Below are 13694 nucleotides of genomic sequence, written 5' to 3'. Positions count from 1 at the left end.
TATTGATAGCAATCTGGCATTCATCAAGATTAGATTTTGTTTTTTAAACAAGAGAGTGACATAATGGAAAGGCAGAGAAAAAGGGAAAAGACTGAGGAAGAGAAAAGCTTGGAAGAGGCATTTTGTAATTTACCCGGCTATTCATATTAGCACCTTGTTTTAGAATTAATTGACAACTCACTTCTGAGAATCATAATGTTTGATCTAGAAAGCACAAATAAAGGTCAGTATATGAGCTTTACATTTTTTATGCCGCTTGAGTGGGAAAACGATCTAGTTTAGTTCAGGAGAGATGACCATGGATCCAACAAGCTTATCCCACTTGCATGTGCTTATAAAGGGCTTGCAGATAATGAGAAGGAGGTCACTGGGATTACTATTCATTCTTGAGAAAAGTTTTTACTTAATGGCTGCCTTATTGCCATGAGAAAAAGTTGCTTTACTAATCTTTCAGAAATACATTAGATTGAGTCAATTATAGACCCTCCATTAAGAAAATTTGTTTTTTTCATATTTACACTATGTGGACTGCAATAAACACACAAACCAAACATTTTGAATAGACACCAGGTCCTTAAATTATGGAGCAATTTAGATTGATTTATCAGGCAGATGAGGTTGTTTAGAATCAGCGAGAGAATGAAGAAAGATTTTAAAAACTCATTATCATTTAATCAATGACTACATATTTTGTAGTTGTGGTGATAAAGCTTTCACTTCAAAACCAACACTTAGTTGAGAAATTCATTTATTGTCTGTCTTTTTGGAAGGATTTGAAAAGACACCACATAATTCTTACTATTAATACCTCTTTGGGGATATCAAAAAAGCTCTACTTTCAACATGTCAGTTCAATTTTTTTCAGTGTCTGTTTCTGTTGTTACATATTTTATTTTAAAAAGCATACTTGCATTCATCAGATCAGATTTCCCTTTTTGGATTACCTTCCCTTCTCCTTCCCAAATCCCTTATGACCAAGTTCAAGTACCGCCAAGGACTCCAAGTTTCTCCTGATGACCCAACAGAACTCCTCCCCTGGACTTCTATGCATCCTAAATTCAGCACTGACTTTGTCTTGGTTTATCTTCCTGCTATACTACAGTCAAATAACACTTTGGGTTTTTGTGAAGCCAATCTCCTTCCTCTCTAAGATCGCCCCCACTTCTTGGCCACAGGGCGAGTATCAGATGCTGGTGTGTTTGTACCACCGGATCCTGCCCATGGCTATATTGATTGGATCACAAGAGGTCAACACTTGATTCAGGCCCAGCCAATCATGCTTTCTTTTTAGAGAATTTATAATTTGGATCAAGAGCAGCTGGTTCTTCTCCGTGGGCCCCTTGAAAATAACTGTTACAGTCAGAGGTTGTCTATTTACATGCAGCCAGAGCAGGGCATCCCATCCGGAGAAAAAGACTGAAGCAGCAACACAGTGGGAAGCAGAGATAGAGGCTGAACAGCTGCTGCAGAACCTGATAGTTTTCAGTCCTTGATTGTAAGTCCTTATGAGCTCAGGCTTCTGTTCTTTCTTTGGATTTCATGGAAAAACCCCGTATTCTGATAATAAACACCTGTGTGTTGCTTTTCTCTTTGAAGATTTTTACTTATAAACTAAAGAATTGTGGATATGTGATTCTTATTTCAAGAGTGCCTGTATATTTTAGGATTAAAATACTATACATGGAAAGAAAGATCAGAAATGATGGCTTTACCTCCCTTTGCAGTGACAACAGCACTCTGCACACAATCATTCATTACTTAACCTTAATGATGAAAGTTCTAATTTTTAAAAGTAATTGAAGTGTAAGATAAAAAATCTAGGATTTTACTTTTGGAAACTATGCAACTTAACGAGAATGTTTGAAATTTAAAATTTATGGTTCCAGGACTTCCTGGCTTAGTGACTTTGGGCAAGTCATTTAATTGTTTTAAGCCTCTGTTTTTCCTTATTTAAAATGGGGATAACAGTGCTGTCACAAAGGACTGCTGAGGGGACGAACCAGGAAATTGTGTGTACAGTGCCCAGCACATAGTTCACAGGTCTGTCGGAACCAAATGTTTCAAGTGAGAGGAAACTCTAACATTGCCTTTAACAATGGAAAAATAATTCAGGTGCATGTAGTTGCAAAGGCCAGAGTTACGACAGGCTTCGGGTAAGGTTTTACCTGGAAATACAGTTTCTCCACTCCGCCTTTGGCAGTGTCATCATCTTTCTCAGATTGCATCCCTGATGGGTCCTTGGCAGATCTGGGTTCTCCCCACTTAGTAGTAAATCGGGCACAACAGCCCCCTCATCACATCCTTAGACGCACAAGGGTTTAGCTGAGGATAGGGGTGTATCATTTTAAATAGGCCTTACCCAAAACTCATTGGTTCTGATTGGATTCATTATCATCCCAGGCATTGTAGGCAGCTGAATGGAAGGGGATTCTCTTATTGAATTAACAGCACCCAGTTCTGGAGTAGGAGTGGTGGGAGGGTTAGGTCCTTAAAGGAAACGTAGGGAATTCTTCCCAGAAGTAAGAGGAATAGATTTGGGGTAGATGTCTGTCTGCTACAGCGCAATAAATTCAGTAAATGTACCTTTCTTATAACTTAGAAAGGAATTTTTAAAAACCTACACAAAACATGTTTCCTCCAATATTTTTATTATGTATGAGCTTTTACAATTATTGCATAAATTTTATTAGTTTATGTCTCAATAAGATTTTTAGAAATGGATTTTAAGAAATACTTTATTCTTAATTCAAAGGTTGATTTGAACAAATCCTTCTTTGTCTTTTATTTGCCTTTTAAAAAATTCTTTTATGAGGGCTCTTCTCTTCAGAGTCTGCTAAGGAAATGAGATTTTGGCAATGTTTTAGTTCAAAAAAAGAACTCTTAGTTTTAGTGTGCTGGATCCGAATGTCTTCAGTTCCTATTATATTCCTGTTCAATTATTCCTTCAAGAGCTTTGTTCTCCTATGACTCGTCTTTATTGTTACCACATTTTATCTGTTCTTTTCAAAGATGAGCTTCTTTCTGGACACAATTGAAGCCCTTGGTATCTGGCAGAGTCAGAGCCATCACGATTGGGAAGCTATTAATTAAGCTACATTTTTTAATGTAACATCCTAGTGCAGTTTGGGAATTCAGCTTTATGGTCTATATTACATTACTAAGTCAATCTTATTTAGGATAGTAGCTAAATTTTACAAATTTGTTATTCTAATCTCCCTGAAGAAAAAAAATAATTTCTTTATTGATCCAATTCTTTTTTCCCCATTTTATTTTTCCTATATTATTTCTAATATCCACTACTTCAACTTTTAAAAATGTAACCCACAAAAATAAATACATTTTACATACATTTTGCATTGTGACCCAATATGTAAGCTCATACATACATAAAACATACATAAAATGAATTTCACAAAACCATACTTACTCTGTACTATGCACTTTGATGTTATTCTGTTCTACTCTATTTTCTTCCGTTCTACTATATTACATAAGTTGCTCTTTTACAAATGTGTAATTTGATCTTATGGCCCACTGATGTATCTCACTCAACAATACAATTTGAATATTATTGCTAAAGCTGTACTTTCTCACTAGTGATTTTGTGCCCCTAGGGTTTTATGTTTGTGTTCAGGAGAGTTTTTATCTTTACAAGGCAAAAATGGCAACTATTCCCGTTTCCCTTTAAAAAGGCATTATACAAAATGAAATAATTATTAAAAGTTTCCCCTTAATAACTGCACGGTTGAGAGCCCACTGGAGCACATCAAGGGAGCATGCATGTCAACTAATAAGAGCCAGATAATCATAGTCATGATTCAGTTACTCAGGTGGTTTATTTCCCAAGGGAGTGGTGCTTGACACCTTGATTGTTTTGACTACTATGAAGCAATTTCTGCATGTCTGTCTCATCAAACTGATAATTGATATGCATCTGATAAAAAATTTTATCTGAGGCATCATGATTGCCACTAACACATTAAAAACCAATTTGTAAGAGAAAACAAAATTTTAAATTATATCCAGTTTACTTTTAATTTACTGGGATTAAACTATTTATAGCAACAATGTGTTATTTTTGAGAAGTGCCAGCCCATAGTGGTGTAAAAATTTCTCGTTTAATTGTCATTGAGAGTCAAAAAATGAAGGGCATTTAAATAAACCAATGGACATTTTCAAGTATATAAATATAAGAATTGCAAACATCAGATCATAAAGTTACTTTTGATCCATTTTTTATTTCATGCACATTGTTAAAATTTCATTCAAAATATTAATAAACATTTGGTATAAGACCAAACAAAGGAATTTTTTAAATACATTTGCTTTTATTTAGTTATTTAAAGTAAAGTGGGCATCACCTTTAAAAATTGGAAAAGTATCAGTCTCTCTCTTCTTTTCTACCCCTCCCTCCCTTCTTCCATTTCCATCTATTTATATAGAAGGAAGCTAGCTGGCCTATCCTATGCCTATTGAAAGACTATGTACAATCATTTATTTATTTAAACCCTGGAACATACTCTAGAGAGTTCACAATGCAAAATATGGCTCAATGATTCATTAGCAAATACAATTTGTAGCATCTGCTTAGTGAGTTTTGATTTGAAGGTCATACTTGATATCATTTTTTTTTCTGTTCACCATGTCTTACTACATATATATATATATTTTTTTCCTCCATAAGCAGTCAACAGTCTCTAATGTTGATACTTCAGTTTCAGGGATAATTGCCCATCTCCCTGAGGTGCCCATTAGGGCATCCCTGATGAATTCCGTGAAGGCTTCATAGTTTGCGTTTTAAGTCAGCCAATCTAAAACATGCTCTCCAAATTTGGTAGAAGTCTATTCAGATATTTCTTTCTTTTGTGATTTTTTAAGTTAATAATTTTATTTAAGTTATATGTAAGATAATGCACTTTATTTGAAAATATTATATAAATTAATTCTATCAAATGATCTTAAATAATATGCCAATACAAATTTTTTCCTTAAAATCATTGGTTTGTCTTACACAACTCAAAAATAACAAAATGATTAAAAAATTCTATTGGTGTTCTTGTGATTGTGTGTTACTATCCAAGAGTTTGTGTCAAAACATCAGGTCACACTTCTGTAAAGAAATATAAAAGTCAATAGTGAATTTGGTTACAGATAATCTGTTCCTGGCTCCAGCATTACCAAACAAATAAGACTGGATTTGTGTGTGTGTGTGTGTGTGCGCGTGTGTGTGTGCGTGTGTGTGTGTGTGTGTGTGTGTGTGTATAAATGCTGAGGCTGAACTAAAAGGAGAGAGTAATTGTCAACAAATGTGAAATAAAAAGGCAAAATTCTAAAGTTTTTTTCCCCTTAGCATGAAAGTAACTTTTTAAAGTAATATTTACTTCACAAGAAATGCAGTGATGGAAACATAGGGTTAGGGAGCTGAGAAAATTCAATCATCAATAAACACATTATGTGAACTGGTTTTTAGTTTTGAATTAACCTGGGCAAATTCAGCTGGTAGCTCCTTTTCCCCTTTTCCCCTGTTACAGTTTTCAAAGTTTAAAAATTTATGATTTTCAGGCAAATATAATGTGAACACATGCCAAAGATCTTATTTCATTCAATTCATGAGGGAACAAATAAGAGGTTAAAACTGGTGTAAGAATGTGAGAAGCTATACATACATACGCAGGCATTTAATTTCATAAAGGAATATTAGAATATGATTTCTTGGTTAGATGCAAAACTGTTACCTTTGGTCCTATCTCTTCCACCAGGCAGAACTTATTTGCATCTCTATTAGACAAAAAAAGCCTACAAATTAACCTTTTCCCCCCCAGAGTTGTAAAATAGACCAGGAGACAGAAAGTCAAGCCCAGTAAATGCTGCACTGAAAGGACATCTGGAAATTTATTTTGCCTGTTTGGAAGTTCTTGGTAATTTTTCTGATACCTGTACTCTTAATGCTCTTAATGGGGAAGTGTGTCCATAGTCCTCTCTACACACACCCCCTTGGTGATCTCACCCAGTCTTATGGCTATAAATAACATCAATATTCTGGCGACTCCCATATTTACATCCATAGTTCAGGTCTTTTTCCTGAACTCTGGACTCATATATCCAACTATGGCACGATGCACTTAGAGACCTAATAGTTTAAATTTGACATGTCTAAATCTAAACTCTGGGTTTTCTTTTCCACAAAAAAGCCTAGTCTACCCATATCCCTCATCCCTCGATAATGTCTGTTCTGTCCTTTCAGATGATTAGAAGCTATCAGTACCTTATTGTTCATACTCCATAGACAATCCTTTGGGAAACACTAGTCCATCTCCGGAAGATATCAGTGTCTAATTACTTCTCATTACCTCTACTGCTACCACCTGTTATATTACTAGGTGTGGTCCTGTGGAAGTGTTGAGCTCCAGGGAGACAATTTTCCTAAATAAAGCAGGGCCTTGACCCATCCAAGGGTGAATGAGTAGTTCTCCAAACCTAAATATACAAACCAGCTCTCAAGAGAGTCCATGCTATTGAAAAGTTCAAAAAATGGTGATATTTCTCTCATTTCTAGTCTTATGTAGCTATTTCTAATACCACCAAGAGTATATTTAAAAAAAAACCCTTTTTGATTTAAGTATGTTGTGAATATACTTTTATTTTTTAGTCTCCAACTTTTTCTAATCATTATTTAAGTCATAATAGTCACTGTTCAAAGTAATTGATTTCTATGATGTGCATGTCACCCTTCAGGGAACCTGATATGTGCTGAAGCTTTGGGTTTAAAAAAAAACTTGAAATTTTCTTTTTAGTGAAGAAATACTCTATGTTAGTTTGCTGGGGCTGCCATAATAAGGTACCACAGACTGGGTGGCATAAACAACAGAAATTTGTTTTCTTACCATTCTGGAGGCTAGAAGTTCAAGATGAAGGTGTTGTCAGGATTGGATTCTTTTGGAGGCTTCTCTCCTTGGCTTGTAGATGGCCATTGTCTCCTGCATCGTCATGTGGTTTTTTTCTTTATGCCTGTCTGTGTCCTAGTCTCTTCTTCTTGTAAGGATACCAGTCATATTGGAGTAGGTCTCACCCATGTGACCTCATTTCACCTTAATTACCTCTTTAAAAGTCCTATCTCCAAAGACAGTCACATTCTGAGGTAGTGGGGGTTAGAACTTCAACATGGGAATTTCATGGAGACATAATTCAGGCCATAACAGTCTAATATCAGTAATGGGCATGAATGTCTTGCTCGCTTGGGTCTCTGGAACAAATGCCAACTAGTAAGTCTGAGCCACCACTCTGCCTATCAAGATTGCAAAATAGTGTTGTAATTCAGCGCTCAGCCCTGGGGCATCACTTCCCTCCAGCTGCCTTTTGGGTCATACTAATCTCAGTCAAGCAAAAGAGTATACATGTTCATATCTGTCTTGATTAAAAAACATATAAAAATGAGATAAAAATTCACATCACCAGTAAGTCATATCCTTTGTATGTGGTAGTGAAAAAGACTATACCCAGGACTTGCAAAAATTGACTACTGTATTATGTTTTGCTTTCATGTTAATAATAGATTAATTTTATACACAAAATAATTCAGCAAATAATTCGCACAAAATCAAGAGATTTTTTTCAATTTGTCAAAGTATTCTTTTCTTCCGTTGTTAAGTAAAAAATCTAGAAGAATTCTGTAGTTCAGGACAATAGGCTAAATCAAAGTGAGAGAAAACAGTTACGATTTTTAAAACCACTAATTGCAGCGTTAAGTGTCTGTCTGTTCTGGTGAGTTGGGGTGAAATCTGCTCTGTTCTTATTTTCCTTTGTCAGTGGTGTTCACCATGGCAACTTCAGTAAAAGTCCCCTCACAAATGTTTTTCTTCTAATGTGTAAAGCACCTTTTTAAAGAAGAAGGCTGACAACCCAGGAGTGGGTGTTTGGAAAATAAATGAAAAGTATTCTGCTTTCTCCATGACTGCTGTGGGTGGCAGGAGGTGAGGAAATCATTGAGGGGACAAGGTTGGGCGACAAAAACATATTATCTTGTTTTGGATAAAAATTAATTTTATTTTTGAAGTAGAAAATGAATTTGAAATATGTTAGAGAAACTTTTCCCTTTAATAAAATTTCCTTATTTATGATCTTAAAGTTTGGACAAGCTTTGTCCTTACAAATTCATGGGCCATTCCAGAATATGGATTTTGTATGGGACAAGTTTAATCAAAACCTGATTCAGTGAATTCTCCTTGGGTCCAGGTGTGACTTTCTTGGAACTACCTGGGAAGATTTTACTAATGTGGGACTTGGACACAATACTAAGGGTTCCTTCAAGTTCCTTCTCACAAAATGTGGAGGTGGTTTGAGCCCAGGGGTTTTCAGTCTTGGCTGTACATTCAAATCAACTGGGGATCTTTAGATAATGCCAATGCCAGGGCCCTACCCAGAGATTAGAGTGTGATTGGACTGGGGAGATACCCAGATGTAGATTTCTTTTTTAGGCACTCAAGGCACTTTTAATGTCTCGCTGAAGTTGAGAATCACTGTATTCACTGATCTCAAAGCCTGCTTCCAACTCTACCATTCTAAGGCACCTACCTACAAATCAAGGTGGGCAGGACTTGACACTGACAGGAGTGCCAATAAGTACTTCTGCTTTCAGATTTGTTGTGTATCTTTCTTTCTACACAGGACTCAAGAAAGAAAGGCATTAGCTTTTTTGGTGTTCTGAATAAGCCCAAAAAGTCAGGTCAGTGTTCTGTGCAGAAGTAATGTTTTCACTATCAAAACACATTGGTTTTCAAATAATTTTATCCCATAAAGTTCTGTTAAAAGACATTCACTAGATTCAATATATTATTTTCTTAATATGTGTGGAAATGGCTAAGACAAAGCTAACAGTAGGATTGTCAAATGAGTATAAAACTCTTTGTTGGCGTGGTAGATAACTTTTCTCTTTAGAATAGTGATTTTCATCCTTGGCATCACATTAGAATTATCTGGAAGGGTTTTTAAAATTTTTATGCCCAGGCTATACCCTAGACCAAATCAGAATTGCTAGATCAGGCATCAGTTTTCTAAAAAACTTCTCAGGCAATTTTCTAAAAAAAAAAACTGCATCAAGGTTGAGAATTGCTTCTCTAGGATGAAGTTGTGTGGACAAATTGTATTAAGCAACTGGTGAACAGTGAAATGCTGAGTGCGTTAGCCATCACCGTGATTAGAAACAGCACCTTCCTTACCCTAGTGGATAACATTGTCAGAGAGGATTCTTCTTTGGCTAAAATTTCCATACTGAAGGAAGTCTCCTGTTGTTTTAAGTGTTCTGAATTATTAGACTGCAACCATTTCTACTAAAGATGGCAAATTAAATGTTTCCTTCTTAAGTTGACGAATAAAATCTAGGCTAGTCTTCTCACAGACCCCTTTGAAGACGATTGAAATCATGGGTACAAAGAGAATAAAACATGGGAATTTTTTAGAAAATGAATTTGTTAGGTCAAATTACAACTCAAAAAGACTCAATGAAGTATGCCTTTTAACACATTACCTGCCATGTGAGTTATATTTAACTCATGCTAGTTTTAAGCCCAGGGCCTTGTGAAGCAAAACTTGAGCAAAACCCTGCAGCTGGTTCTTGAAAATATTAGTTGCTGATGTTCTTACTGTTACAATTAATATTGACAAATTAATTCTAAAAACGTGAATTAAATGGATAGAAGTCAATAAATTTTGATTTTTCATTAAGTTTTTCATTAAATTGAAAAGGATCATTTGTTTTTAAAGTTTTTATTCTATTTTTGTAATAAAACATTGTGGCCCCAAGGAAAAAATTTTTTTTTCTCCTGTGGCAGTCAATATGTTAAGTTTCTGGCTTATTGTTTCCTGGAAAGTAAAAATACATTTCAGCATTATTCCTCTCCACCTAGCTGTAGATTATGATAGTCACTGTAAACTTAAAGAGCCCAAAACCTCAGTACTGTAGTATCAAATGTGTGCTTAATTGTCATTCAGAAGCTTGGTTCTTGGATCTCCCCAAAGCCTATAAATCATTATCAAACAAGAAAATCAAGTAATTAAGCTCTCTGGCCTGAATCTGATCTATACTTTCTACCTTCAGCATAAAAAGGTATTCACTCATATGGCTAGTTAAACTTTCTAATAATGAACTTGGATCAGGGAAATGATTTGCTAATGCTTTCACAAACAGAGTGAGTAAGGAAACTGATTTCCTCCCAATCACACATGCCAAATCTACTTGCTTTCAGTGGCTTAGACAGAAAGCCAAAGCCAACATACATGGAAAAGGATGTTAAAAATATTAATAGGAATAAGTTTAAAAAAAAAAGTTGCCTTTGTAAATTACATTTGAGCTCTTTTCCTTGAGACGCCTTGCAGGGCATGTGGAAATTCAACAATTTATGGTCAGTTGCCTTTTATCCTTAAAAATCACACAAAACAAGCAATTATTTAGAATAAAATAACTGGTTTAATATTTATGGACTTGAGAAAGACCTTGAATTAAAATCCAGTCTGGGGTCTGAATTAGCACTAACTGAATACAGAAAGGATTCTATATATGTGCACAAATTAGTTTTATTATCATACATAGGTAAAATATGTTTTTTTTTTTTCTGGATATACTTGTTTTGATGGACCCTTCTTGGGTTACATTTACTTTTATTAGTTGGCTGGGCATGATACAGGTTGAACGCCCCTCAGTTCCAGGGCTTTGGCAAAATTAACCTCCAGCGGCTTGCCTGCACCTTTGGTGAGTCTCAGGGATCGGATACAACCTCGGAACCGAATGTTGGTGGTCAGGCCAAACTGGTTGAGGCCATCTGAGAAAACAACGCAAGAGGGCTCAGTTTTGAAATGCTGCTGCACTGAATGTTAAGAGCATGTTTCAAAGTCAACTGTTAGTTTGAGATTACACTGGAATGCTGTCTTAATGTAAAGTTAGTGATTTTGTTTTCAGCTTTACTAAAAGAATTGTAGGGAAATAATCAACTTTTTAAATCTGTATTATGAAATATGAAAACATCTAGAATGATACCTTTTAAGACATCAAACCATTTGGTTTGGAAAGAACAAATTTAGAGCTGGGACTTAAAACTATACAATTTTATTTCATGAAACAAAACAATTGATCAAATACTTTACTGAGTTAGAACATGGATTTTTAAAGGTGACTTTATCACTTCCTTACATTGTAAAAATAAATCCCCAAAGATGAAGCTGTTTGGAAACTTACATAAAATCTTCCTTTTATTAAGGAGGCCCTTCTTTCCGCAGACCTACTAGGTGCTAACTGGGCTCCCATTTCATAAACTGAATGGAGAAGTACATTATCTCCTTCCTAATATATTGGGGTTTATCCTGATTGTAGTAAAAGATCTTTTTAAAACCCAGAAGAAACCTTGGAAAGAGGAGCTCTCAATTGGCCCCCATTACTTCTCTATCTTTTGCTCTGTCACCCACTGCTGAATATACATTTTGTTTGTTTTGTTAAGCAGAGGAGCTTTATATAAATCGGGCCAAAATTTCTCTTGACAAAATGATGAAAGATCATTCCGGGAGTCTGTGTTATTATAGTATTATTAAGAGGCACTTGGCTTACTTCTCATCAAGTTGGCCACTCTTGTTTATGGGCACTTTAGGTAACTCTCTGTGGTTCACATGCTATATTTAATGCACTGGAGAAGGATTTTGAATGTAGATTTATTGCTTGGGTTTCTTTGTAATATAAATATAAACTCTGTAATAACCTAAGGGGGAAATTAGCTATGTTTAACCCAATGATTTCCAGAACTCGGGGAAATAAGTTTCATAACATTTTATGATTCCTCTGGTATATTAATTTTTTAAAAAATCAAAAAGAACACCAACTTTGGCTCGAATTGCTGTTAAATGCCTCATATCTTTTATAAGCCAAATTCATTTCCTCTAGGCTCAATCTCTCCATGAATGAAACTTTAGGGGCTATCATGAAAAGTTCAGTCCCATGTGGTTTATATAAGTAATATGCTCATTTTACACACTGGAAATTTTAGGTAAGGTGTTATTTATGGGAGCAGATGCTAAAGCTAGGAAGCAAGTACACTTAAGCATACATTCTTGGACATACTTATATAAACAGAAACATTTTCAAAACCACTAACATAATGGAGCAAAGATATTTATGCTGGGGTAGCCAATACTGACCTGGGAAGCCTCCAACAAACACAGGGTCATTGGTGTCAGCTGAGGATGATGCTGGGTTTGGGCTTTGGGCTTCCACCTGGTTCCCATCTACTGTGAGCTCAACACGATGTTTGATCTTGTTGGCAATGACTGTATGCCATTGTCCATCACACAAATACCCTGGGATCCCAGCATCATAGACAGCAGTGAATCGGCCGGCGCCATTGTCCACATGAAACATAAGCTAGAAAGTAGGAAAGTGAATGGTCACAGATGGTTTCATTACTGGGGTATCATAATGGTTCACATAGGAAAAATTACTAGGTCTCTAGGAAAGGCATCGACTAGAATTATTAGAAGTGAACATCACAGGGGCATATTGAAAAAATTTTAAAAACTTGACATAAATTAAAATACAAATCTAATCACCAGAAGTCACAAATTATGTTCTTTGCTTTTGGGCATTGTTGGGAATAATAGGCAAACTGTGTGAAGCTAGTAATAATTCTACTTTCAGGAAAATTTGAGGCCAGGTGACAAGAAAAGAACCTCTTTGTACACAGGGAAAAATTCTACCACAGCTCTTTTTAGAGTGTGAGAGTTCTTAGTGAACCTTATAAAATTTTCTTAAAAGATGTTGTTTAAAGTGACTCATTAATTTGGTTTACAAATTTACTTTAAGTAATTTTTTTTTAATTTAAACTTTTGATGTTTTAATTGTACTTTTTTTTTTACTTCATGGACTTCAAAATTGAGAGTTACATAAATTACTTTTTGGGGCCCATTTCGTGTCGCAGGTGCCAAAGACCTGAACCAGAAGGCCAGTTAAATTCCTAACAATCAAGAACTTAGAGTAGAAGTTCTTGTCTAAATGAGAAAAGTCTGTTTTTTACTAATGTGGAAAGGCCCCTGAAATTTGAGATGACCGAATTCTTTTGAAGCTGATGAAGAAAAGAAACATATTGAAACATTAAAACCATTAGTCAATTTGGCAACACACTTGACAAGGTAAAAAAATAGAAATGGGGTTTTTAAAAAGAAAATTAAAAGTGCAAGTAAATAGGTGAAAAGGTTGTAAACTCTACAGTGATGTAAATGTTTGTGGAGACTTTACTATACTGGGTGGCATTTATCGTAACAGGATTTTGCATGTATGAGGAGCTTGGTGAGAAATGCACTGAGATGTTGATAGTAACTGTGGTTATAAGCAGGTGATAAAACGAAGCTTACTTCAACAAGGCATAGTAAAAGTATGTTTTAAAAATTTGCCAAGACTATTAAGTGCTGGTTATTTGTTCATCCTTTTGTGCCACTAAGCTCCTGGATCTTTTTTTTTTTTTTTTTCCCTCAACATTGCCTTTGAGAATGGTTTGAAGACTGAGGGGAAGGAGGAAAGAGGCAAGTAAAGGGCATTTTGGGTCACTAAGTGATTTTTCTTCTTGGGAGGCAATAGCACACTAAGGGTGGAAATATGAACAGAGTTGAAGTATGATTCCCACTTAACAGCCAAGGAGGAAAGTTGTGAAATTTCCTGCTTT

General features: G+C 35.5%; 1 protein-coding gene across 1 annotated transcript in view; it reads right to left on the bottom strand.

Annotated features, from left to right (window-relative positions):
- Positions 1-10442: 10442 nt before the first annotated feature.
- Positions 10443-13694, bottom strand: part of LAMA2 (laminin subunit alpha 2) — a 554924-nt gene continuing 551672 nt past the window's right edge. The window contains exons 64-65 of the mRNA XM_045544336.1: positions 12178-12400; positions 10443-10814 (exon numbers count right to left, since the gene is read on the bottom strand). Coding sequence (XP_045400292.1) covers positions 10657-10814; positions 12178-12400 — 381 coding nt within the window. The 3' untranslated portion in view covers positions 10443-10656. The remainder of the gene's footprint in view (positions 10815-12177; positions 12401-13694) is intronic.

Source organism: Lemur catta, chromosome 2 (assembly GCF_020740605.2).
Source record: "Lemur catta isolate mLemCat1 chromosome 2, mLemCat1.pri, whole genome shotgun sequence".
In the NCBI taxonomy this organism is placed as follows: domain Eukaryota; kingdom Metazoa; phylum Chordata; class Mammalia; order Primates; family Lemuridae; genus Lemur; species Lemur catta.
This window is presented reverse-complemented; position numbering and strand designations above follow the sequence as displayed.